The 26,853-nt window shown below is 37.3% G+C and overlaps 1 protein-coding gene across 2 annotated transcripts in view; it reads right to left on the reverse strand.

Annotated features, from left to right (window-relative positions):
- Positions 1-26,853, reverse strand: part of necab2 (N-terminal EF-hand calcium binding protein 2) — a 173,261-nt gene continuing 146,408 nt past the window's right edge. For both annotated transcript variants that reach the window (XM_038305591.1, XM_038305590.1), the window contains 4 exons: positions 12,466-12,578; positions 4,730-4,807; positions 2,386-2,477; positions 1-662 (listed from right to left, as the gene is read on the reverse strand). In XM_038305591.1, the coding sequence (XP_038161519.1) occupies positions 634-662; positions 2,386-2,477; positions 4,730-4,807; positions 12,466-12,578 (312 nt within the window). In that variant the 3' untranslated portion in view covers positions 1-633. The remainder of the gene's footprint in view (positions 663-2,385; positions 2,478-4,729; positions 4,808-12,465; positions 12,579-26,853) is intronic.

Below are 26,853 nucleotides of genomic sequence, written 5' to 3' on the forward strand. Positions count from 1 at the left end.
ATATATATATATATATATATATATATATATATATATATATATATATATATATATACTAAATTATTTCTGGTGCTGCTGTATAAACTGGAGAGGCAGCTGTCAGAGGTTTGCATTTTTCCTGAGATTGCAAACTAGATTGACGTTTATGGCTGCAGATGATCCTAATCTGTTCACTGTGAGCTTAAAATGGCCAAAGTGAGGGCAATGTTTTCAGAAATCAAGAGTTAGCAGCAACTTGTTGATGAAAGTTACAGGGATGAACAGATTATGGTGACACCAACAAAAAAGTAAAATTTTAAGATGGTTGATTCTATGAAAAAAAATTTGCTACATGACTAACAACCTCATATTCCGTGCTACATAAACTCCACCTCAAAGTGACCCAGAGCTACTTCAAACATCAAATTATCGCAAATGCATTTTTTGTATTCTCACATTGTCAAAATGCACCGTTTGTTTAATTTTCACTGCAGATAGATGATGCTCTTCCTTTGCACTATGTAAACATGTACTTACAAAAAGAATTGAGGGATAAAGAGGGGGAAAGGGAACAGAAAACAGGTTGAAGGAGGGAGTAAAAGAAGTGGAAAGTGTCCAGGAGGAGTCTTGGCGTGTAGTCGATCATCTTCATGCTCAATCCCTGTTCACGCTGCACCAGGCGGCTGCAGAAAGGAACAAGTGAAACATTTAGAAGAAGCAGTGAATGTAAAAAGGGAAAACTGTAAGATATGATGAGAAACAGTCTGGAAGGTGATGCTTGTGTAGAAATTGTTTATTTTTGGTCAAATCGCCGTATTGCTGGGAAACATGAAAAGCCTTTGGCTAAACAGCAAATAAATGTACAAGATTTCAAAGTTAGAATCTACTGATTTATTTCAAGGATTGAAGATGGATTTTAGCACCAGAATATTTTTGAAATTTAAATGTATTTCCCATTTAATTGAAAAAGCAGAATTTGTTGAATAGATGTATTACATGCAGTGATGTCTCTTGTATTTAATTTGGTCATTTGCATCAAACTGTCTCACAGTTGAATCCCAAGATATATTACTAAAGGTAAAAACTAAAATAATCTTTAAAACCAAAAACATCCTACATCATCATAAGGAAGTGAATGATGAATCAAGTTGTAAGTGCAGAAATACTACTTTCCATCCAGTCAATCTTATTCAGCAAAAATAATGGCCCGTTGGTAACAAAGAGGTTAAAGATCCAACAGAAATAGTTTCTCTGCCAGTTTCTCAGTTTCAACAAAACAGCATCTCATCGGTTCACCAGAAGCTGTTTAATACCTGAATATTTTCATTTCAATAAAAGCAGAATTGTAATAAATGGGCATCAACTTCTCTAAATAGTACAAGGGACATGTAGATAGCACTATAAAGCAGTGGTCTCCAACCCTGGTCTTCAAGATCTACTGTCCTACAGATTTAAGATACATCCCTGCTTCAACACAGCTGAATCAAATGATTGATTACTTTTTCAAGCCATTCGTTTGATTTAGCTGTGTTGAAGCAGGGATGCATCTAAAATCTGTAGGACAGTAGATCTTGAGGACCAGGGTTGGAGACCACTGCTATAAAGCATCAAGATAGTTACTTAGCAAGAAAAACATTTTGGGGAGGGGGCGAGTTGCCCTTTAAGTGTAGCTTGAATAAAATGTAAAAGTGACTTAACACAATAAATCGAAAATTAAGAAAGAAAAAAGTATTCATTCTTTTTATACAATGTATGTAACATTTGATTTCAACTGTGATTGATTAAACAAAAAAAGGTTAATAAAACAAAAGGAAAATATTTTTTTCCCTGGGGCCAGTTTGCATTGGATACATGCAAATAGCATACTTTATGTATTTACTACGAAAACAATAGTGTGATTTAAAATTTTTTTTAAGGAAAGAAACAGAAGAAACTTTGAGAGAACTTTTACATTCTTAGTTTCAAACTGAAAAAAAAAAAAAAAAATTACAAAACTAAAAGAAACAAAAACTGAAATATTTCCATTGTGTAAAGACCCATTAATAAAGATTGCTTTAAACAATAAAATAAAGTGATTCCTCGCCCAAAAAATATGTAGAAATACTAGACTCAAGACTTTTAGTCAGTATGGAGCCTCAGAAGATCACAACTATAGCTGAGAAGCTTGCTAATACTCAACTTTTTGTAGGATTGCTTTAAAACCATTGAGCCTCATGGTTGAACCTAAACCATTGTGCAGCTCTGCATCAAGTCAAACACTTTCAGTCCCTTTATCCTTTGTTAAAATGATGGATGTGTTACCTTTCAATCGAAGGGCAGAGTAAGACTGAATTAACGGACTATTTCTAGAGTAAAAGTCAAGATCATAAAGGTAATTTCTAACTGATTAATTGCCATTTTACTAACCTGGCACCGCTACAGAGGAGATGGTCTCAGGCTGGCACAGTGTGTCCACCTTCACATGCTGAAAGGCTTTGTTGGGAGCTGACTGAAGGTGCCTGAAGTCAGAGGAAAAGGTGAGAGACATACACACTCCTATAAACTCACTGCACTCTGAAGGATGCATGTCGTCAACTGGCTTAGCATGGCTCTTAGACTTTACTGTAAGACCTGAAATATTAATGCCAGAGAGATGCAGCCGAGCAGAAATCCAGATCAGCTGCATCAGCAGCTTCTCTTCGCCCCGACCATCACTAAATCACAATGTCTAACGCAGCATAGGGATGCTAATTAAATGTGGGAGGGGAAACTTGTCCAATGGACTCAGGACATTAATGGATGAAAAGTGAATGCTTTCTTCATTTGCTGTTTACCAATCAATAAGGAAAACAGTGCTTCAGGAAGAAATAGCTTGCTTGGCTCAAACATCTTTTCAGATGAGTGCTGACTCAAACGTACTCCAACAAACAATATGAATGTATTTACTCACTGTTGACCTTCAATACCAACACAGCCCCCCCTTATTTACAGATGTTTTTTTTTATCCCTACTGATTTAGATGAGTTAGGGTATATACTGGCCTTAATTGGCCCAATACTCTGCTAACTCATATTTGACAATATTTCCATGATTCTTCAAACTGAGATCAGTTCCATTACCTTCTGCTGCAAGTAAAATACTCTTTGGCATACTGTGCCTTGCTAAGATTTGCATAACTCACAAACCTCATCACAATTTGTTTAAATAAAAAAAAACTACAAACAGAAACAAATATTAGATTTTATGTGATAGACCGACAGAAACTATAGCATGTTAAAATTATTTTTAAAATTATTTTAGAAAAAATTATTCTAAAGAAAATGGCCTGCTTTACATTCAGCCACCTGAATCCATACTTTGTGGAATCATATTTAGCAAAAGAGAAGCATACTGACTGCATGATTCTGTCATCACCATGTTTTATAGTGGTAATGGTGTATTAATGGTGGAACAGAGGAATGTTAAAAAAATGTTTTTCTTGTACACTTTAAAAACAAAATGCAGCTCCAACTTAAATAAATTGCTTGAATTGGTAACAATTAATTGAATCAACTCAATGAAGTTTATAAGTTGAATTTAAAGGTATTGTTTTAAAAGACCCACCCTCTCCACTTAAAAAAAAGCGTGTGCAAGAGCATGAAGGGGCCCATTTCTCCTCGTGAACGCCCTGCTTAAAATGTGCTCTTCTCATAGTTCATACAAGCTTACTGTGTCCACATACAGCAGGGACTTTATAGTGAACTTTATAGCAAACTCTGTTAACTGAGCATTTGGACAGATGATCACTGCTATTTGCTCCGTTGGTCACGTAACTCCTCCTCCACCGCGCAGTGCCTGCACCATCTTTGTTATTAGTCCGCACTTTCGGGTAGCGACAGCGGGACGCTGTGACAGCAAATCCCATAATGTTTTGTGAGGAGAGCTCTCTGCACAATGCATTCTGGGATATATCTGCCTCTTCTGAGGCCTTTCTTTTTTCTCATACACGTAGACACTTTTTCTCTTACGACTCTCGGCCATTTTCAAAGAACCGTCGTGAGAAAGGTGAGCTTCAATGACTGTCTGAAACCGTAGCTCACCACACATATGCGGCTGAAAGTGCGCATGCGCAGAAAAAGATCGCTAATGGGGACAAGCATGTAGGACGGCCTTACATAAACATATCCCCAGAATGATTGACAATTAGAAGGACCACTTATTTAAATGACCCACCGGAAATAAAAGATTGTCCTCTATAGCTTTAAATAAATAAAATTGGGCAAATTTTATTTAATTACTTGTTCCAAATTAAAGCAATCCATTGAATTTGGCGCTGCCTTTTCTTTTTAGAGTGTAATCTAGAAAAATCTAATTTCACAAATTCCAGTTATATTACACTCTTAAAACTGTGTCTGCTTCACAGTTTTATCTCTGGTTCTCAATCATCCTGTTACTGTTCCCTCACTAATGTTCTTCATTTCAGTTGTAAAACAGAATAACTGGATTAATACTTCCTTTAAAACATAGATGGATACAATTCACTCATAATGTGTTGCTCTTGGTTTTATTTAAATCTTTCAATTTTAAATTAAAGCATTTCCCTTATTCCCAGCCTTGTGCTGTTATGGTTTATCAAATAAAACCCATTAAAGTTTGTAAAAAGAATGTGAAAATGTAAAGAGACACAAATACTTTTGCAAGGGGCTGCTTCGAAACAACCTCATGTTTAAAACACAAGCTAGCTTTACCATCTGAAGGGAAATATTTCATTTGGGTTTACTTCCACTCTCACCTTTTCCATTCTTCCTCTCCATCCCAGAACTCATAGACGACGAAGGACAACCCATCTGGCAGGCGGACTGCAGTCACACTGGAGGAGAGGGAAAGAACCGGTAAATGAAGAGATGGATACTCAAATCTGTTTGACTATTCAGGAAAACTGCATTAATAAAAGTGAACCAGAGAGGATGAGCTGAAAATAAACAGAAGAAAATACCTAGCAAATAATGCAGATGCTACAATAAAACAAGACATCCTAAAAAATAATCATGGAAAGCATAAGAAAAAAAAAATCCCATCAAGATGCGGAGACTTTAACCCATAAATAACAAGTATAAATCTGAAGAGTACGAACAGAAATCGGTATTGGATTTCACTCAAGCGTTTCACAGTGTTTATTTCACAGTAATAAACAACATGCTGCATTATTGCCTCCAGAGGAGCACAGAAGTGTTGAAGCAAGAGTCAAACAAGGCGCTGAAAGTAATCATTGCATCTATTTCCAGTGCTTTGAATAGAGTGAGTTTAACCATGAAGTGATGCTTTTAGCAATTGCTGGGAGAAACAGGACCACAGCTTTATGAGAATATTTAAAATCAGATTTGCTCTGCCAGAAAAACTTATTCAAAAAAGAGTAAATGATCATAATGAGGATAAAACCCATTCATATTTGGAGAAATCACATTGAAATAGCTGCAGGCTCCGGTGGTACTTAAATACAGTAACTACACAAGGATTCTGTGGATTTCTAATATGTTTTGAGCCAAAATAAATGGATTTGAAACAGAGTAATGAAATAAAATGGATTGTTATGTAAATGTCTCTATAGTGGCCTCAACAGGGCTTGCACTTTTTCAGTTTTGTTTAAATGGGTCGCTACTGTGCTGCAAAATAGGGTATGGAATCAGATTTGTATATTAATCAGACTGTAAGGTTGAATAGTTCTGCATCTGTTTTGTTGAACTGAATTTGATTAAGGAGGGCTGTAAGAAATTTGGTTCAAATCTGAAGTTTGTTTTGAAACGTGACAGATGGAAGCTGGAAGTATGGTTTTGCAAATGATAGATCAGTAAATGGCGGGAAGGAAGAAAGGATGTAAAGATGGACGAAAGGAGTAATGACCAAGAGTATGAAGGAAGAAAATAGCGAAATAAAAACAAGAAGAATAACGGAATGTCTGGAAAGAAAAAACAAATGGCTATTTAAAAAAAAGTAATTTAGTATATTAGAGTATTTGCTCTGTTTGTTGTTAAAATGACCTTTAAAAAACAGCAATCTTCATGGAGGTATTAAACATGTCTAGGTTCATATTTCTGTTTAAAAGTTTAACAAACGTGTTTTCTTCAGCTGTAAGTGGAACAGTAAAACTTTGTAAACAGTCTGCATCTATATATATTGCTTTACTGAGAACATTTAATGACTAAAACTGAATATTTGGTTTTTTTTGTAAATGTATTGACTTTAATCAGTGAATAAACAGCAGATTGAGAAACAGAGCAGAAGGGTAGACACAAAGGGAGGATGTATAACCAGATGGATGGATAAAAAAATATTGATAAATGCAAGTTGGATGGAGGAAGAGAAGGACCAGAATTAAAGGAAGAAAGGAGGGATTAATTGCTGAAAGATGGATGAAGGGTTGGAAGGCAGGAACAATGGCCTCGGGTGAAAAAACTGCTGTTGCACTGATAGTGATACCAGTATCGGGCAGGGCCCTGATCCCGCACTAAAATGGTGGTATCGGTATCGGCGAGTACCGAAAAATAGGGCACCGATACCATTTTGAGAGCCATAAGTTTGTTCAACTATTGTCACCCATTCCAGTTAGGCAATAAAAAGTTCTACTGGATTCACTTTGTATTCGTCTTTTTCCTGCTTCACAAAGGTAGGCAGCAGCTTAACAAAGCCATGATTGCAATTATTTTACATCCAAGTAGTATGCAGTTCTTCATATATACACACATCAATATTAAAGAGCTGGTATCAGTATCTTATCGTTATCGGCCGATACTGCACAGCCCGGTATCGGATATTGGTATCTGGGCCAAAAAATGGCATCGATGCAACACTATAAAAAATAAATGAAAGATCAAGAAGTCTGCTACAAAGGATTAATCAAAGCTTAGATGATGGATAGGAATCAAAAGAGGATGGATGTATAAACATGCAGATAAAAATTGTTTTAATGATTATAGATGGATGGAAGGGCAGAAATTGATGGACAGGATGGAAAAAATTTACAAGATGGAAACATTTTTACATTTTTTCCAAAGCTGATTAAAAAAATCCCGACCTTCACTATTATAATAGAATAGAATAGAAAATCTCTATATTGCCCCACAATAGGGAAATTGTGGTGTTTACTGCAACAAGAAGATTATAGAAAAAATGGTCACACAAATGTGGACCTTAGAAAAATGTATAAGAATAACATAATAATGAAGACTTAAACGATGAACAATAAAATACTCTATAAAACTGTGCACCTGGAGAATAAATAACCAATATTCAGCTATGCACATTTTTACAGTAATGGATATTTCAAAACAGCAGCAACAGAAGGGATGTGCAAAATGACAGCAGCATGTTATTTAACTGACTAAGGTAGAAACTGTGTAAAACGAGCATGAATGTGACAACTTGTTGAAGTTGTTGGGAACAGTGGTGGTTATAGAGTCTTACAGCTGCTGGGGGGAAGGACCTGTGATTATGCTCCCTTGTGCATTTAGGGTGCAGCAATCTAATCGCCTGCTCATTCAGATCAGTAAAATTGATCTAAAACCATCTAAAGGTGCTGACAGGTTTCCCAGCCAGTAAAAATACACAGGACAGCTATTACTAAAAAGGTTAATACTAATAATCTTTCGTTGCAGCTAAATGCTCACCTTTGACTTACAAATAGCCCAAAAAGTGATTGTGGAAGCTAATTTCTTTTTTCAAAAGTCAATACTGGACCAGTTTTTTAAAAATGATTTCGATTGCACAGTAATGGCTCTTAAATGCATTTTATTTTAGCACTGAGTGCACTGAATTGTCACCAAATGTAACTGTATTATATAAAATTTAACGAAATTATTAATCTATATTGGATGATACTGAATGGCGTATAAAATAGTTTGCATAAAATAATATATATATATAAAAAAGAAAATAGTATAATATTGTGACCTGGTTTGAACTTTTTGACCTCTGTTAAATGATTTAAATCAGACTTATCAAAATCCCTGATGCATCAAAATATCTGTTCTCTAGGTTAAAGCAGAACTGGGTAACACTGAATTAATTAGCTAATTTATGCTATTAATAACCATATATCAATGATTAATCAGGAAATGATGTACTTTCCCCAGACTGAATACATCCCACTGATATGGGCAGTTATAAACAGGGGATTCAAATAATTGATAAACTTTGGCAATAAAAATAAAACATTTAATCTGAGATATTTCTTAAATTTTGCATTGTTATGAAGCAATGTTTTGTCTTGTCAATGTATCTATTCTATAACTACCACATCTCTACCTCACCACAGCTCTACTTTTTTACTATAGAGGGCAGTGGGGGAACTGGACACTAGAGGCCTCAGAAGCAATAAGCTGTGCATTATAAGCTCTACTTGAGGGTTTAATAAAGTGTTGTAAATGTAATCACATTTGTGCATTAAAAGATAATGAGTTGGAATAGCAGAGAGGGAAAAAAAATCTTTTACCATACACTTATAAAATAAAAAAAAGCAGGATTGAAAAACATATTTACAAGTAATAACCTTCCTCTGCTAACAAATCATCTTAATAAATTCCCCACTTAAGCCTGCTGAAAGCCAAAAACAGCAACACTTAATTGAATGCTGTTGTTTCGTGTGTGTCTGTGCTGTATATTGACAGCAGACATCCTTGGAGTTGAGTAGGAGGGACAGGAAAATTGTATCTAATAGAGCAGAGCACAAACCTAAAAGGCACAAGAAAGGAAACAATTGAAGTCCTCAGACATGTCATTGATTTTTCTTTATGAATGTATAAAACTTTTATGTATTTCTAATTTTAAGCTTCACAGAGCTGTGTTATACATAATAAAGTTATATAGCAAAGGGCTTCTTTAACATAAAATTTTAAATTTATGTGTAAAAAAAAGTTTTAGAGTAGAAAAATTTATTAAATTTATAATACAAAATATCATGAAACAATTTTTTTTTCTTAATTTATATGTCGGGTTAAGAAACTGAAACTAAGGGATTTCCAGCTACTATCTAATCTCTTTATAGCCAAGTAACAAGAGAAGATGCCAAGAACATCCTTGGCTGTTGTAAATACCTCTGCAAAAAGCATTTATCGCAACCTTGACATTGGAATGCAGTGGTATCAAAAGTACACACATTTGATACTTAAGTAGAAGTATAGATACTACAGTTTAAAACACTCTGGTAAAGGTTGAAGTATCAACTTGACCTCTTTACTCAAGTAAAAGTGAAAAATGATGTGCTCAAAAAACTACTTAAAGGTATACTATGCAACCGGTGTTGATTTTACAGCGAGGCTCCCCCCAGAGGGCGAAAGTAAAAGTGCACTGTCGTAAATATGCTCAGCTGTTCTCCTGGTTTCTCCGTCAAGCCAGGCGCGGTTGTTTTGAGCTTAGCAGACAGGCGAACGCAACGAATCACCATGTCTACTGCGGTAAGTGACTATTTTGTTCCAATTTTCGAGTTTGAAAATTTAGCATGTTTTCATACATTATTTGTTATGCATGTGTCTAAATAACAAAGATTGTAGTTAGCCAAATTCTCGCCGTAAAGCAAGACCGACTCTCGCGATGCACGAGACTTCTGAGCCTGTGGGTGCGGGCCGAGGGCTCCTCTAATTGCAAGTACGGTATTTCCCCTACAGACCACCAGGGCGGCCGAGAAAACCTTTGTTCGACCTGAAATGACTCATTTAATCATCCAAAACGTTATGGAACACATTAACTTACTGAAAAATGTTGCATAGTATGCCTTTAAAGTATAAAAGTATAAAGTAACCTTTAAAAAAACTCTTTGAGATAGGGTCAAGGATGAGGGAGGTCTTGTTGGTCTCCATCTCCATCTCCCGATGCGCTATCGTCTGTGTCAGACCTTTCAGACATTTCAACATTTTTTTCTGAATCTGACATTGTAGCATGGCATAGACAATTCACGTTTGCAGTTTGAAGAACACCTGCTCGCTTCTGATGATTTCCTTTAGCTAACCAATGAGTGTTTGCGTTATATGATTCATCCAATTACACTATTTTCACTAGATGTGGATGACGCCAATGATCTGCATTGGATGCCGCACATGACGTAAAATAAATATTTGTAGACATTAAACCAAAGCCAAGACTAATGAGTAACGTTTGATTAAAAACAATTTAAGGAATAGAAAGTACAGATACTTGTGTAAAAATGTAATGAGTAGAAGTCAGAAGTAAGAAGAAAAGTAAGTAATTGAGTAAAGTAAGTAATTGAGTAAAGTATTTGTACTTCGTTACTTAACATCTCTGTTGGAATGTGATACAATAGTGCAAAGCAATGTTGTTGAGTAGGGTAAAATTGCCATGTGTTTATTAATTTCTTTATTACAAGTGTGGCATGCATGTTCATTTCTCCTCTGTTGCTATAGTAACCCTGAATAAACTCTATAGGAACCAACTGCCTTAAGATTTCTGGCTAAAGGGAGACCTTTCCAGACCTATCTGTGGCCATCCAAATTAGCCCTTTATAAGGCCCTCAGTGGTCTATAATTTGAAAATCTAAATTTCAAGTGTTATTGGAGGGCAGGACAAAACCTTTTTTTTTTTTTTTTTTACATTTAAAACAAATTTTTTTTCATGGCAAAAATACAGGTCAGTGTAATCACTAGAACCACTTACTTGCCCTAAAATGGTGAGAAACAAAAACAAAAAGTGAGTAAGATACTCATGAAAAACATTTACAGACTGAAATAAACATGTTTTTGTTACAACGTGAAATCAGAAAACTAATGATGATACATGAAATTAAATTCTTTAATTTCTAACTTAGTTTATTAACTTTTTAACTTACCTTATTAACTTTTTTACTGAACTTTTTTTTAAACTTATTTTATATAAGGTAACATACCAGAGTTTGTTGCATTCAAGCTCTTATCTGATTTGTTAAATTTACTGCCATGTAGTAATATATTTTTTGATTGGCTGGAAAGAAATGTTTTGCTTCTAGACCTCACTGAGGGACGGGGAGGACTCCATTTGCAAGAGGTGCACAAGCTGCCAAAAACTGTATTTTGAACTGTAAAGGGTTAACTATCAGCCCAAGGAATACAAAACAAAACAAAAAGAAAGCGATATGGTGGAAAAATAACATGGCTGAAGACATAATACCTCTACATCATCGTGTGGGAATATTTTCCACCGTACCTTCAAGAAAGCTGGTCAGAGGTAATGATAGATAGCGTTAAGGAAAAAGGAAAACATTTAAGAGGCTGCAAAGGGCTAGAGATTGGGGTAAATGTCACCTTCCCAGACATAATTCCAAAGCTATGATAAGGTATATTCAAAGTATATGTATTCAACCATACCCCAGACCATTAACCTTAAGAAGATTTGAATCAATGTGCATTGAGGCTATCCATCAGCCTAGCTGAACTGAGCCTGAAAAATTCCACGCAAAGAAAAGATGGGGGTATTTAGATGTACAAAACTGGTAGAATCAGATCATATATTTTTTTTGAGCTTAGACATTGAAGTCAGCCACTGCTCTCAAAGAACCAACAGTGGAAGTAGTTTAAAAATTAACAGCTCAATGATCATTTACATTGGTTTGGTTTACTAGTGCCATCTTTGTATTGTCCTCCTTCAAAAGATATCCCTTTAAGAACTTTCATAACAAATGAATGGAAATGAAAAACTCTGATACAGTTGTGTCCTCTCTCAAACCAGTTATTAGAGTTTCATTTTAAATGCTCATTCTTCTGATTTCAAGTTAAACATAAAAACAAAACCTTAAAACCAAGCTGCCACATTATAAACATAGTCTAACTGTTTTCTTCTTTCATACAAGATGAAAGGAGCTTGTGTTTTAAAAAAAATGGTTGGAGCTTATTAATCTTAGAATATACTCCTGTTCATTTAATCTTTCAGTGTTTTTGTAGTAATCAAAACACAAACGGCTTCCATGTGTTTCTTCTGCAGTCCCTCTACCTTTTAACTTGGGTAGAGGGATGATGGCTGAATATGTAATATAACATTTTTTATCGCAAACCCAGAAGCTCTAACATTTTACCAAGGGCAAGAACTGAATAAGACTCTTGGTAATTCATGCAGCATATTACGTCTGGGGTTTGGGGAAATCTCTCTGGATATTAGTGTTTCCCAGTATTCTTGAGCTGTATCTGAGTGGGAGATGCAAAAGTTTTCTAATACCGGTAGTTACAGAATCCTTATTTCAGACCATATAGAAGCTATTTTACTGTATGCATTGAACATTATTTTCAAATGATTTCAACATCCAGGGATTTACAGCTGAAACGTAAATCTACCTTGAAGTCTTGGTGTATGTACGTGAATGCAGAGTACTACTAAAAATTAAGCAACCACACACCTATGGAGGAAATATGTGAGATCTTACTATGTAAAGTGAGGACTAGCTTGAGGTTTTGACTCTTAAAATGGAGCACATTAATTATTTAAACAGGGTTACAGCAGCTCTCTCTGTGCAGCACAACAGTTGTAAAAATGTGAAACATTAATGAGACTTACTGAAAGCAGTCTCTCTGAGCAGAGACATTCTTCAGATACTGCTTAAGAGCCTCACAAAACTCTCCAAGCTTCTTCTGTGACACCACCATCTCCTGGCGAATCAGCTGCAAGGACTGCAAAACAGGAAAAACAAGGACAGTTCATGCTGATCTGTACATTTTAAATGAATGCAATTACTCTTCCTCTCTTTGCTTGAAAGTTGCCTTTTATTGCACCACCTAATTCATTATGGTATTTTGAAACTTTCCTACTACTTTGCATTTAGTTTATGGAGAATGTTTAGACCTAGAGTGACAGTACAGAACCTTGAGAAACTACCCATACCCACAACTTTCAAGTATTTTGGGGGGAGGTGTAGATGATAAATGAACACAGATTAGCATACGTTTGTTAGGTGGAAAGAAAAAATCAAAAATTCAACAACAAATGAGGCCTTTTCCTTTCTAAAATATCAGATGAGGTTCCAAATCAATATAATGTATTGATCAATAAGGAACTTCCGATTTCTGATGTTGAACTAATGTTGATATTGTGTCGGATGTGAAGTGAATGGAATGTGCAAACATATCAGGAGTATATAAAGATTCTATCCAACATCTGTCACTTTAAAATAGTTTAGTCTCATGTTTTTTTTCAAGTCAAAGCAAAATCCAAAACCACAGATCAATTTAGAAATCTATGCACTATTTATTTATGCACTTAATCTTAATAATCCCTCAAAGAGCGAAGGAACAGAATTATTAAAAAACACTTTTTAAGAAACAATGTGTAACTTTTAACTACTAGGAAGCCTGTAACATTTAGGTTTAACATAAGAAATTAGACAGTACATACATCCTTCCCTTCTCTACAGCATCAATTTGTGCATAACAAAATGAGAAATTGGTGACATGACTCTTTGTTCATTAAAGGTTCATAACTTCACACGCGATAGAGAAATTCATGTTAAAGGATATTTATTTAGCAATATTTAAACAGAAAAATATTAATTTATATGAAAGTGTTTTTAAATGTGGGCTGCTCAATTGTGCAGTGGGTATCAATGCTGTCTTGCCGCAAGAAGGTTCTGGAGTGTATTGAATAAGGTGATCATAAATCATTAGCAGTGATGGAATTTGTAGAAAGCTCTGTAACAGTTGTAGATAATAAGCAGTTTGGAGTAGGTGTGTTTATTGATTTGCTTAAAGCATTTGATACGATCAATCACTCTTCTACAGAAATATGAACGGTATGGTATAAGAGGTATAACACAAGTTTGGTTAAGAAGTTACTTAAATAATGGGCTAGAAAATGTGAGCATTGATTATATTATATCTCATCTTAAACATGTACTCTGCGGAGTTACACAGGGCTCAGTGTTGGGACCAACGATATTTTTACTCTATATAAATGATATTTGTACAGCAAGTGATACATTAAAATATGTTATGTTTGCAGATGACACTAATTTATTTTGTTCTGCAGGGAACTTAAAGGAGTTGTTAGTAACTGTAGAAATAGAACTGATGAAGTTAAATGGTTTGCTTTAAATAAGCTATCGTTAAATGAAAGTAAAACTAAATTTTTGTTATTTGGTGATAAAAGGACTAACCCGGAGGTAAAACTGAATTAAAACAACGTTGAAATTGAAAGAGTGTATGAAACTATTTTTTTAGGAGTAGTAATAGATGATAAAGTTTGTTGGAAGCCTCACATAAAATATGTAATACAGAAATTATCCAAGTCTATATCTATTCTTTACAAAACTAGAGATTTATTGAATAAAAACTGGGGAAATTTATATAAAACTAATTTAGATCCAATAATTAAACTGCAGAAAAGAGACATCGCATATTTAAAAACATTGGAAATTATATTACGAGGGGTAAATAAGACACTCCCTGTTTGTATTCAAAAAATGTTTAAGCTAAGGCAGGGGATTTATAAATTAAGGGGGTTAGTAATGTTTGAAACTTAAAAATCCAGAACTAATCTCAAGTACAGTTTTGGGTGCAAAATTATGGAATGGACTAAATAGCAAAACAAAGATGTGTAACTCTATGTTAGTTTTCAAGAGGACTTTACAATCTAAAATTATAAAAGGTTACAATGAAATTTGAAGTTATGTGTTTTGTAATTATGTATTAGTACCAATGTTTTATTGTGAATTATTGTTATGAAGTTACAGGATCGGCAAAAATAAGCCTTGGGGCTTAAGCCTATTCCCTTTTCAGTTGTTGTGTGATGGATTCTTTTGTAAAAAATATTTCTTTTACTTTTTGGTTTTAAACCGAAATAACGTAATAATTTACTCATTTATTCATTAAATTTTCATTTGTTTTGAACTCTTAAAAAGTAGGGTCTAATCTTCAAAAATTTGTAAAGGAGGAAGAGATATTTACTTCCTTCTGCTGGATCCAATACTTTCTTTGTGGCCAAAATAACTGCAGAAATGTTTGCATGTGCGTTTTCACTAGAATTTCAGTACTAAAAAAGACACAAGAACTGTGACTGTAGTTTCATAATAGATTCTGAAAAATCACATGTAAGTGGTAAATATTCACATTTGCATATCCTCCACTGATGAATTGTTGTGAATCGTCATGCAAAAAATAGTTTGCACACAGTCTCCACAGAGCTGCAAACTCCAGTTACTTTTCACCTTCCTTGAAGATCTGCTCTGCACAAAAACACACCTTCTGAAGATCAGGCGCAAAGTATTTATCTCTATTCTCTACCCATTTTTCTAAATTAACACCAAAATGTTAATTTCAGTTCTTTTAATTGCTGCTCAGTCATATTTTAATGTTCATTTTTTCCATTTTGCACTTCACCAATGTTTAATCTTGTACTCCTGGGTCATTATTGTACTGCTTGTGGTTTATCCCTATTACTGTATATTCCAAACAGGAAAAACCCAGTTTTATTTTAGAAGGCAGACCCAGGGGGCAGTCTTTCTGTTTTTAATCTCTCTAATTGCTTTTGGAAGCGCTATTGCTGTTAGTAAGTTATTAAAATATCAAATTGGGACACAGTTATACCTATGCACACTCTGCGTATTCAACACAAGTGCATGCACCTGTGTGTTGGTGACCATCAAACTGGTTTTACCAGCATGTACTATAATGACTGTTTATCTCTTGGATTGCTTTTTATCACCTGCCATTAACTTAAATTGCTGCCATGAAGCAATGGCAGTGCTGCAGCTTTGAGCTGCATGAATGAACATGAGGCTCTCACACAGTAAAGACAGCTGTTCTGTGTGCATACAATTTATGAGGCAATGATTCCATGGGCTTGTAAGCATGAAGTACCCTCAACAGCAATAAAACCTGGCAGAATCATGGCCCATCTACTCCATACAATACCTAAAGACACAAACACAGAAAAACACACATGGACGTCCCACTAGTTCAATTAGAAACACTTAATTGCCCAGCAGTCTCTGTTAATCTAATCGCCACTACTCCATTAACCACACTGCAACCCAAAACCAAATCACTGCAATCACATCAGCTCCCCATGGACTCTGCCGGCCCTGCAGTGGTAGTAAATCTCAAGACCTCTAGTCTCCTGCTTGGTTTTCTCAACCCAGCAAACCCTCCCTACATTTGCACCCCCCCTGATTGCATGCACTATATTGCCAAAATTATTAACTCACCTGCCTAAACTTGCATTTTAACTAGTAATATCCTATTCATAGGTTTAATGGAAACCTAAACATACAGAGTCATACCTAGATCCGAGTCATATCACTCACTGGAACACAAATTTTCTGTTATCAGAAGTCTGAGTTGTAGGGCTGATAATATATATACCCCCAAGTACAGAGGAGAAATAAAAAGAACACTCACATTTTAGGAAATCCCTTTAAGTGTTTGGTTATCCCAACTGGGCATTAGTAAAGTCAGACAAAAGAAAAAAAAAACAGGAAGAACAACACTGCATCTAAGAGGGAGCAGAAAACAGAGAGATGCAAAAAACATTGTAACTCTTTATGTGTCAGGAGTTTCTGAGAAGCTCAGAAGGATATTCTCTAAAGATGACATACTGGTGAATTTCAAAACTTAAGACAGAACACAAACCTAAGCTGAGTCACACTGATTATGAGATCCATTGCAGCGAGACTCTACAGCCTCCTATATTGGAGAAACCTAACAACTACACAAACGCATGGCACACCATAGGAGAGCCAGTAACTCTGGGCAAGATTCAGCTGTACACATGCATCTGAATTGATTTGATCTGAATTGATTTGCTTCTGACTTGGAATGTGCTTAGGAGGATGGACCTCCATGATGCTTAAACAAATCAGTGCTCTAACAATAGATTGCTGACAAAATTGAAAAAGACTCTTGGATAGGAGTCTTCAGAAAAAACTGAGCAAAATCCTGCTTCCTTTAATTTAAGTTCATTTTGTGCTTTTCTTACATATATATGGACAAATAAGGAGGACGTGATGTGAAAATACTGTATCTGCTGCCGTTATGCTCATTGAAATTAAATGTATTGGCCCAAATTCATTGTTATGTTGACAGCTTTCAGAGTAACCAGCAGCTGTGCTGAAATGTGCTTGACAGAAACCTGAAGGAGGAATATTAATATAGTTAAGCTGAATTCTGGGCCACTACACTTAGTTTTTGTGAGCATAGTGGAAAAAAATTTCAGCGTGGTGGCCCGCGCTGGTGAAATACACTACTGAGAACCCTAGAATAAAGTTGAACAAAACCTCTTGGTATGCTGAAGTATTGAGAGTCCTTTTGCCTGTTACTGAAGAGTCAAGTACAGCTCCTGAAAAATTATCCCAAAACACAAATCCACTCTCCAACAAACTCCACACAATACGGTCAGAGAAACGTTGTTCTCTTAAGCCAAACTCATCTATCATTCTCCTCTAAAGTTTGTGATAGGATGCATTTGCCTCACCCATCATTTTGACTTATATAGGACCTACAAGCTACAAGGTCAGTTTGTGAGATTATTCTGGAGTAATTAGTCCGTTCTTAATGAATATGTCATAATGTTGACCAATTTCTTTTCTTCAAAAAGAAAAGGAACAGTTTAACAGTCAATTACGCCAAATTAATCATGGTTATTAAAAGTAAAATTAGGGGGGGGGGGGGCGCTAGTGAGCAATGGAGGAGTAGGCAGCGTTTCCTTGGAGCTCCTGCAAATTAGACATATTTTTAGTACTAAATTGACATTTGGACAACAGTACTATAGGAGTAAGACAACTCTAGACTTCATTTAACTGCACCAGGACATGAGGAAAGCAAGTTTGAGGATGCAGACCTCCAACAAGGACAAGAAAGCGAAAGAACCGGGCTCAGCCACCCCGGACTCGCCTGAAGCTAGCTATCCGATGGCTAATGCTACCATTCTGGATGCTATATAAACTCCCTCCGCACAGAACTACAAACCACCAAGTTTGAAATTTGTCAAACAATAGACACCCGCATCGAGGAGGTGTCCGCCACTATCAGAGGAGAACTCCTCGCCCTCAAGACCGAGACTCAAAATGCTATTCACGTCCTGAAAACGTCGAGCGACCAACATGGCACATCCATTGCTGATCTAGAACGAGCGGCCACACAGTCAGCAGACGCCATAACCACGCTAGAGTCGGAGATAAAACGTCTACGTGCAGAAACGAACCAGCTAACAGAGAAATACATGGATCTTGAAGGAAGGACCAGACGACAAAATATACGGATTGCAATGTTAAGAGAAGGAGCAGAGAAAGGCGCAGAACTGAACGGATTCGCTTCGCAGCTCCTAAAGGATGTACTGACTCTGGATGACTTACCACTGGTGGATCGCGCTCATAGAGCTCTAAGAAGGCGTCCAGACGACACGGGACCTCCTCGGACGTTGGTGGTGAGACTCCATTACTACCGCGACGTTACAATGATCCTCCGGAAGGCCGCGACTCTGAGGGACCTCACCTACCGCGGGCAGAAGATCCGCATCTTCCCCGACTTCACACCCGAGATTGCGCAACGCAGAGCTGCATTTAACGGTGCCAGAGCACTTCTTCGGGACAAGCCGGGAGTTCGGTATGGTCTTTTATATCCTGCAAAACTGAAAGTGACTTACAGAGGAACAGAAACAATGTTCACAGACGCGAAGGAAGCCCAGAAGTTCGCGGAACTCCACTTTGGTGCCGGTGGGGGCGGTGCGGGCGTCCCCGCGGCGGACAACTGATGCAGACGCGGAGTGGCTGGATTCTGGTAGTATTCAGTGTTGGACTGTCCTGGGATGTTTATCCAGCTAATTTTATATAAAGTTTAAATAATGTTTAGAATCTTCATCTTGGTAACATGATTACCTGTCTTAAGTTTTGTTGATAATTGAAATGGGCTGATATTTATAAATAGGCAGCTTATTTTTCATACCATTTCTTTTCAACCGTTCAGATGTTAGTTTGATGCTTAAATTTTATATTACTGCAGAGCCTCTTTTTTACTTCTAGTTAGGAGTTAGTAAAAAGGGAAGTTGTTAGTAGAGTAGATGTGTCTTCTTTGTGTGAGTGTTACTCTTAAGTTATGTTTTTTGTTTATTTTTTTCTTTTTAACTTCCTCAGAGGGGTCGCGCCTTACTTCGCAGGTTCTTCTTAGTATAGGCAAGACAGTAAGTGTTTTGTTAGGGATGGGCTGGGACTTGTATATGATATATAATCAACAAGCAGAGCAAGATGGCGCCAGTGTTTGAGGCTTGCCGTCTGACTCTCCTCCTGTTTTGTTTCTGTCTCCTGTCAGGTTTTAATTTTATTACAAGTGTAAACTCTCTAATTGTGTATGATCGCCAAACATTGCTGGACATTGGTGCCTCAGCTGGAAACACGTTACTGAGGACGTATAATGCAGAAAAAACTTCGACCCGGCCGTTGGGCATTCCAGCTCACCTGTGTCGTTTCTGGATTTTGCCTTTCTGTTGGAAGCGGGCGCGCCGCCGTGGAAGGCGCAGCGGTCGGCTGGTGCGATTGAAGGCTGCCCTGCGGCGTGGTTTCTCTGCCTCCGCGATGTGTGGTCTGGTGCCTCGCCTTTCCTGTCCATTGCGTGTGTTGGATCCCGTGGATTCCTGTCTGGTTCCTGTCGGTGGAGGCCGGGATGGAGCGTTCCAGTCCCGTGGTCCCTGCGCTTCTCGGCCCTGTAGACGCAGGGTGAATCCTAGCAACCTGCGCCCTCTCTGCCGGGAGTCCCGGACGGCAGCTGATGACGTGGATCCGCCGATTTCTGTCAGGATCGGTTTGGTAAATGCCAGGTCGCTGGCAAATAAAACTTTCGTAATTAGGGATTTCTTTTCCTCTCAAGGATTAGATTTTTTATTTATAACAGAATCATGGACACGTGGCTTGGGTGATTCCAGCATTTTTAATGAACTTGTCCCAGGGAACTGCAGCTATTTTAATTCTCCAAGGATGTCGGGCTCTGGTGGAGGAATAGTGACTGTTTTTAAAAGTAGTTTTACTTGCAAGCAGTTGCCCGTACCCTCGTTTAGTAGCTTTGAGCTGAGCCTATTTGAACTTGGCAGCTCTCACACTGTGTTGTGTGCTGCAGTCTATCGGCCACCAAAGTATAACAAAAATTTTATAAATGACTTTTCTGATTTCTTGGCCGATATCATGCCAAAATATGACCGAGTTCTCATTGTTGGTGATTTTAATATTCGTGTCTGCTGTCCGACTTCACCTATGGCTCAGTCATTTCTTAATGTTATTGATTCTTTTAATTTTGTGCAGTCTGTGACTGGTGCTACTCATGAACATGGTCACACTCTTGATTTGGTTTTATCTTATGGTCTCTCAGTCTTTAACTTAGAAATTGGTGACTCATTCTTTTCTGACCATATGCCTGTTTTGTTTGAGACAACGCTGTCCCATGGAAAAGCTCAAACTCGAGCTGCAGCTCGGCTCTGTCGTGTTTTTAACCCTACTACTGCTGGTCAGTTTTCTTCTGTTTTTAATCAGAACTGTACTATTCCAGAGGATGTGGGAAATAACACTGAGGAACTCAGCAACTGGTTTTATTCTACCAGTAAAGCAGCCTTGGATTTGGTGGCACCTCTAAAAATTAGATTTCCAAAATCCAAGCATGAACCCTGGTTAAATGAGGTCACTCGGGCTGCCAGGAGAGACTGCCGCAGAGCAGAACGCAAATGGAGAAAGGACAAATTACAGGTGTCTCTCCAAACATTAAAGGAATGTTGGCGCCGTTATCAAAGGATTGCAAAAGGCAGCCAAAGAAAATACCTGTCGGGTTTGATTGTATCAAATAGTCAGAATCCTGCTATCCTATTTAAAATTATTAACTCTGTTCTAAATGATTCACATAGTGGCTTTATGGAGACCTCACCTGCTGCATGTGAAAACTTCTTACACTTTTTTGATGAGAAAGTTGCTTCTATTAGGGCCCAGATTATCCCCTCTTCTTATGATCCTTCAGTTGTGGTGCCTTGTTCTGGTGTTTTCCACAGCTTTGAATGTGTGAACTTGCAATTATTGCAGGAGGTGGTTAATCACTTAAGGCCAACTGGTTCTCCAGATGATGTTATTTCGCCCCAATTATTTAAAGAAGCTTTCTCTGCTATAGGTCCTTCTGTCCTTGCTCTTGTAAATAGTAGCTTGTCCTCAGGCATTGTTCCTAACGCTCTGAAGCATGCAGTTCTGCAGCCTCTACTTAAGAAACCAGCTTTGGATCCTACTGTTCTGGCAAATTATCGACCTATCTCTAAATTGCCTTTTATTTCAAAAATTCTTGAGAAGGTAGTCTGTAATCAGTTAATGGCCTATCTTAATGGACATAATGTATTAGAGGTTTTTCAGTCTGGTTTTAAACCATTTCATAGCACAGAGTCAGCCCTTTTAAAAGTTTTTAATGATATACTTTTAGCAACTGATTCAGGTGACGTTGCTGTTTTGGTGCTGTTGGATTTATCATCTGCTTTTGACACAGTTGATCATGTCATTTTACTTTCCCGTCTGGAACAGTGGGTGGGCGTCGGTCACATAGCTCTAGATTGGTTTAGATCATATTTGGCTGAACGTACTTTTTGTGTCTGTCTTGATGGCCATAGGTCCCCCTCTGCTCCACTGTCGTGTGGTGTCCCACAGGGCTCAGTTCTAGGCCCGCTCCTTTTCTCACTTTACCTTCTTCCGCTCGGCTCTATTTTTAGAAAACATGGGATTGCCTTTCACTGCTATGCAGATGACACACAGATATATTTACCGCTAAAGAATATATACTCCACCTCTCTTCGGTCTCTGTTTTTATGTCTTGAAGATGTGAAGGCCTGGGTGGCCCTAAATTTTTTAAAACTCAATGAGGACAAGACGGACGTAATGATCTTTGGCAGATCCACTGCTGATTCTGTGACCAGTCTTGGCTCCTTGGCTCAGTACGTTAAGCCGGTTATTACAAATTTAGGGGTTAAGATGGATGCTGGTCTTAAAATGGAAGCGCACATCAGAGCCGTTATAAAGTCCAGCTTTTTCCACTTAAGGCAGCTAGCAAAAGTAAAACCCATTCTTTCCAGACAGCATTTCGAAACAGTGATCCATGCATTTGTGACGACACGGCTGGATTACTGTAACTCACTTTATACAGGGGTCAGCGACTTGTATATTTCTCATCTTCAGAGGGTTCAAAATGCTGCTGCACGTCTTTTAACAGGTACACAAAAATTCGACCACATTTCCCCTGTTTTAGCTTCCTTACACTGGCTGCCAGTACATTTTAGGATTAATTTTAAAATTCTTTTATTTGTTTTTAAAATTCTTAATGGCCTTGCTCCTTCTTATCTGTCTGAGCTGTTACATTCTTATACACCCTCCCGTTCCCTCAGGTCAGCTGATCAGTTGCTTCTGAGGGTCCCAAAGACGAAATGCAAGCTCAGAGGAGACCGTGCTTTTTCTGTGGCAGCTCCTAAGCTGTGGAACGATCTGCCTCTGAGCATAAGACAGGCCTCTTCTCTTACTGCTTTTAAGTCCCTTCTTAAGACTCTTCTTTTTTCCTTGGCTTTTGACACAATTTGAGACGTTTTACTTTGTTTTATTCTTTTTGTATACTAATATGTATTTTACACTCGTTTTTTTCTCTATTTTATAATTTTATTGTATTTTATGATTGTGTACAGCACTTTGGTCCTGTTCGGTGTATAAAGTGCTTCATAAATAAAGTTGGTATGGTATGGTATGGTATTTCTCTCACACTTATGAGGACCTCTATATTCCTTTTCATTCTAATCTGAGTTATGCAGGTTAATACAACACAGACAAAGAAGGGCGGACAAGTTACCTTGGTCACATGGAATGTTAAAGGGTTGAATAATCCTGTTAAGAGGGGTAAGGTATTAGCACACCTAAAGACATTGTCCAGTGATGTAATTTTCCTTCAGGAAACCCACCTTAATAAAAATGAGCACATAAAACTGAGATGTAGATGGACAGGGCAGGCTTATCACTCTACTTGTGCAGTGAGGGCTAGAGGTGTGGCAATATTATTCAAAAAAGGTACACCTTTCACCCTTGAGTCAACCATATCTGACAGGGAGGGCAGATATTTAATATTAGTTGGAAAACTGTACTCTGCTCCTATAACTCTGGTTAATATCTATGGCCCCAACAGAGACTCTCCACTTTTTTACAAACACGTTTTAGCCCAAATACCTAACATCTCGCAGACTAATCTGATTATCGGAGGGGACCTAAACCTTGTTTTAGATCCATACCTAGACCGCTCGTCAACACGTAGAGCTCCGGCCTCTAACGCTAGTACTTTCCTTAAGGAATACTTAAATAACTCTAATTTGTTTGATAGCTGGAGGATTTTCAACCCACAAGAGAGAGCCTATTCATTCCACTCAAATGTTCATAATGTGTACACACGAATTGATTATTTATTGATGGATGCAAAGTTACTGCCCTATACTAGCGAAGTAAAATATCACAATATATCAATTTCAGATCACGCCCCCCTTTCGCTAGATTTACATTTAGATCATTTGAACCAAACCGAAAGAATATGGAAATTAGACCCACAATTATTGAAAGAACCAGATTTCTGTAAGTTTGTCAAAGAGCAGATTATATTTTTCTTTGAAATGAATGACCTTCCGGGAACATCCCCTTCAATATTGTGGGAAACTATGAAAGCCTATTTAAGGGGAGGTATTATATCTTTTCGAGCAGCAAAGAGGAAAAGGAATCGTGCAGAGTTAGTGGATTTAGAGCAACAAATTAAGCGTCTGGACAAGGATAATGCTACACACCCTTCCACAGAAACCCATAAAAAAATTCTTTCACTGAGGTACAAATATAACCAATTATTGTCAGACCACATTACTAGAGCCTTCATTTTTACTCAACAGAAATATTTCGAATTTGGGGAGAAACCTAATAAATTATTGGCTAGACAATTAAGGAAAATGGAAAGTGACCGTACAATTAACAAAATTAAATCAGAAAATGGGGAAATTTTAATCTCACACAAAGACATTAATCATAGATTTAAGCAGTTCTATGAGTCATTGTATTCCTCCAACGCTGTGAAAGATGATTTAATTATACAGGAGTTTTTAGATAGTTGCAATCTCCAAACTTTAACAGAAGGAGACAAGAGCTCTCTTAACGCAAATCTCTCATGCATAGATATTCAGGTTGCTATCAAATCACTGAAAAGTGGGAAAACGGCTGGTCCTGATGGATATCCTGGGGAATTTTATAAAGAATTTAGTGACCTTTTATCACCTTATTTGCTAAAAATGTACACCCAAGCAAACTCAGATAATATCCTACCACCGACCATGAGAGAAGCCACTATAATACTAATACCAAAAAAGGATAAGGATCCTGAGGAAGTAGGTAATTACAGGCCGATTTCCCTATTAACCTATGATCAAAAGATACTGGCCAAAATACTAGCTAACAGGTTAACTCCATTAATGGATAAATTAATTCACCCTGATCAAACGGGTTTTATACCAAACAGACACTCTTTTTCTAATTTGCGACGTCTTTATAATGTGATCTACTCTCAGAAGGAGGAAGCTTCTGATTTAGCAGTTCTCTCCCTTGACGCGGAAAAGGCCTTTGACCAAATAGAATGGCCCTACCTTTTTGCAACCCTGAGAAGATATGATCTTGGGGAACATTTTGAAAAATGGTTAAAAATCCTTTACCATAAACCCTGTGCTAGAATTGTCACTAATAAGACACTATCTTCTGCATTTCAATTACATAGGGGCACCAGACAGGGCTGCTCGCTCTCACCCTTACTTTTTGCCTTAGCCCTAGAACCCCTTGCACAATCGATTCGTGCCAATCCCCTTATACAGGGATACGTTACTAAAGCTGTATGTAACGCAATTTCGTTCTGTATGCACCCTGTGCATACAAAATGACAAATAAAGAAGTCTAAGTCTAAGTCTAAAGGGACTATAAATAAAATTTCCCTATATGCAGATGATATCCTACTGTTCATAACCAATCTTCAGTGTACTATACCAACGCTCCTAGACATGATTTCTCAGTTTGGCAGATTTTCGGGTTATAGGATCAACTGGTCTAAGAGTGAACTGTTGCCAGTTAAGCTCAAAGACTCTTCGATCTTGGAAAGTATGCCATTTAAAATTGCTAAGGATAAGTTCACTTATCTTGGAATAGAGATTACTAGGGACTTTAATTTACTCTATGAAGCTAATTTCCCCCCCCTTGTGGTGAAGCTACAAAATAACATTCAATTTTGGAAATCTCTTCCTATTTCCCTGATGGGAAGAATCAATGCAATAAAAATGGTTTTTCTCCCTCAGATACTTTATCTGTTTCAAAATATCCCCATCTTTTTACCTAAGAAATTTTTTAAGAAACTCGATTCTATAATTGTTCCATTTTTGTGGGACTATAAAACGCACAGAATTAGTAAAGCTCACCTTTGCAAGGCTAAAGTGGAGGGTGGACTGGCCCTCCCAAATTTTTTATTTTACTATTACTCTTGTACGCTTCGCATCATTACAATTTGGTTAGACTGCAATTTTACACAATCTAACTGGATCACAATGGAAAAAGAAGACTGTAGCCCTCATGAAATTGGTGCTCTTGTTCTGTCACCCACAAACATAGACACATTGGCATACAAGAATAATTGCATCATCCACAGCACTATACGTATTTGGAAACAGATAAAATCCCAGTTTGGTATTGATTCTATATCCACCTTATTACCAATAGCAAAGAATCCCTCATTTGTCCCCTCCACTTTAGACCCAGGTTATACACAATGGAAAGATTTAGGTATCAGGACTATTGGTGACTTGCTGGTTGGAGGTAATTTTGCGTCTTTCTCTCAACTTCAGGGCAAATTTGGTCTCCATAAACACAATCATTTTAGATACCTGCAGGTCAGGGCATATGTCAAAAAACACATGCGCACTCTAGAGAATATATTACCTAACGAATTTGACGAACTCTTTAAGCTAGGTGGTGGAGAAGGACATCTAATATCCCAGATTTATAATCTGTTACTATCCAGATCCTTGCCGTCCATGCGGGGCCTTAGAACAAGCTGGGAGCAGGAATTAGGAATGGAGATAAGTGACGAACTCTGGAAGGCTGCACTAGAAAATATTCACAAATGTTCAGCCAACTCTAGACATTGTCTTATTCAATTTAAAATCATGCACAGGCTTCATTACTGCAAGGTGAAGTTACATAAAATTTTCCCTAATACATCCCCACTGTGTGACAAATGCCATATCGAAGAAGCCACACTTCTTCATTCTTATTGTTTGTGTACAAAATTAACCCCATTTTGGTCTGGCATATTCAAAACCTTATCAGATATGCTTAGAATCGAGTTGAGGCTGGACCCATTTCTGATTGTGCTCGGAGTTTCTGTTCAGTTTTCTCAACTTAATAAATACCAACGACAGCTATTATCTTATGCCTTTATCATAGGGAAAAAGCTAGTGTTGATTTTCTGGAAAAAATCAGAGGTTCCACTGGTTAAATTATGGCTGGAGGAACTGGTAAGGCTCTCTGATCTGGAAAGAATACGGTTCTCGTTAGCAAATAACTTAAAGCGATTCAACAGAACCTGGCAACCCCTTCAGCAATATATTAATAACTCTATTTGAAGAGAATTTGCTTTGATTCTCTGTGTGATAAGATGTTAGTCCCAGAGAGGGGGGGTGGGGGGGAATGTTCTTGTTTAATTATGTCACTTTTGTTTGGTTTTGATTTTGGATTGTCTTTACGTTTTTTTTTTGTTTGTTCACATAAAAAAGAGGACAAATGTGTATTGTTGATGTTTCAATTTTCATGTATGATTCCTCAATAAAAACTGTTTAACATAAAAAAAAAAAAAAAAAAAAAGAAAAAAGTAAAATTAGATTATCTTAAAAAAAAAGCATGAT

The sequence above is a fragment of the Cyprinodon tularosa genome, unplaced genomic scaffold (genome assembly GCF_016077235.1).
Source record: "Cyprinodon tularosa strain WSP-4 unplaced genomic scaffold, ASM1607723v1 ctg56, whole genome shotgun sequence".
Taxonomy (NCBI): Eukaryota; Metazoa; Chordata; class Actinopteri; order Cyprinodontiformes; family Cyprinodontidae; genus Cyprinodon; species Cyprinodon tularosa.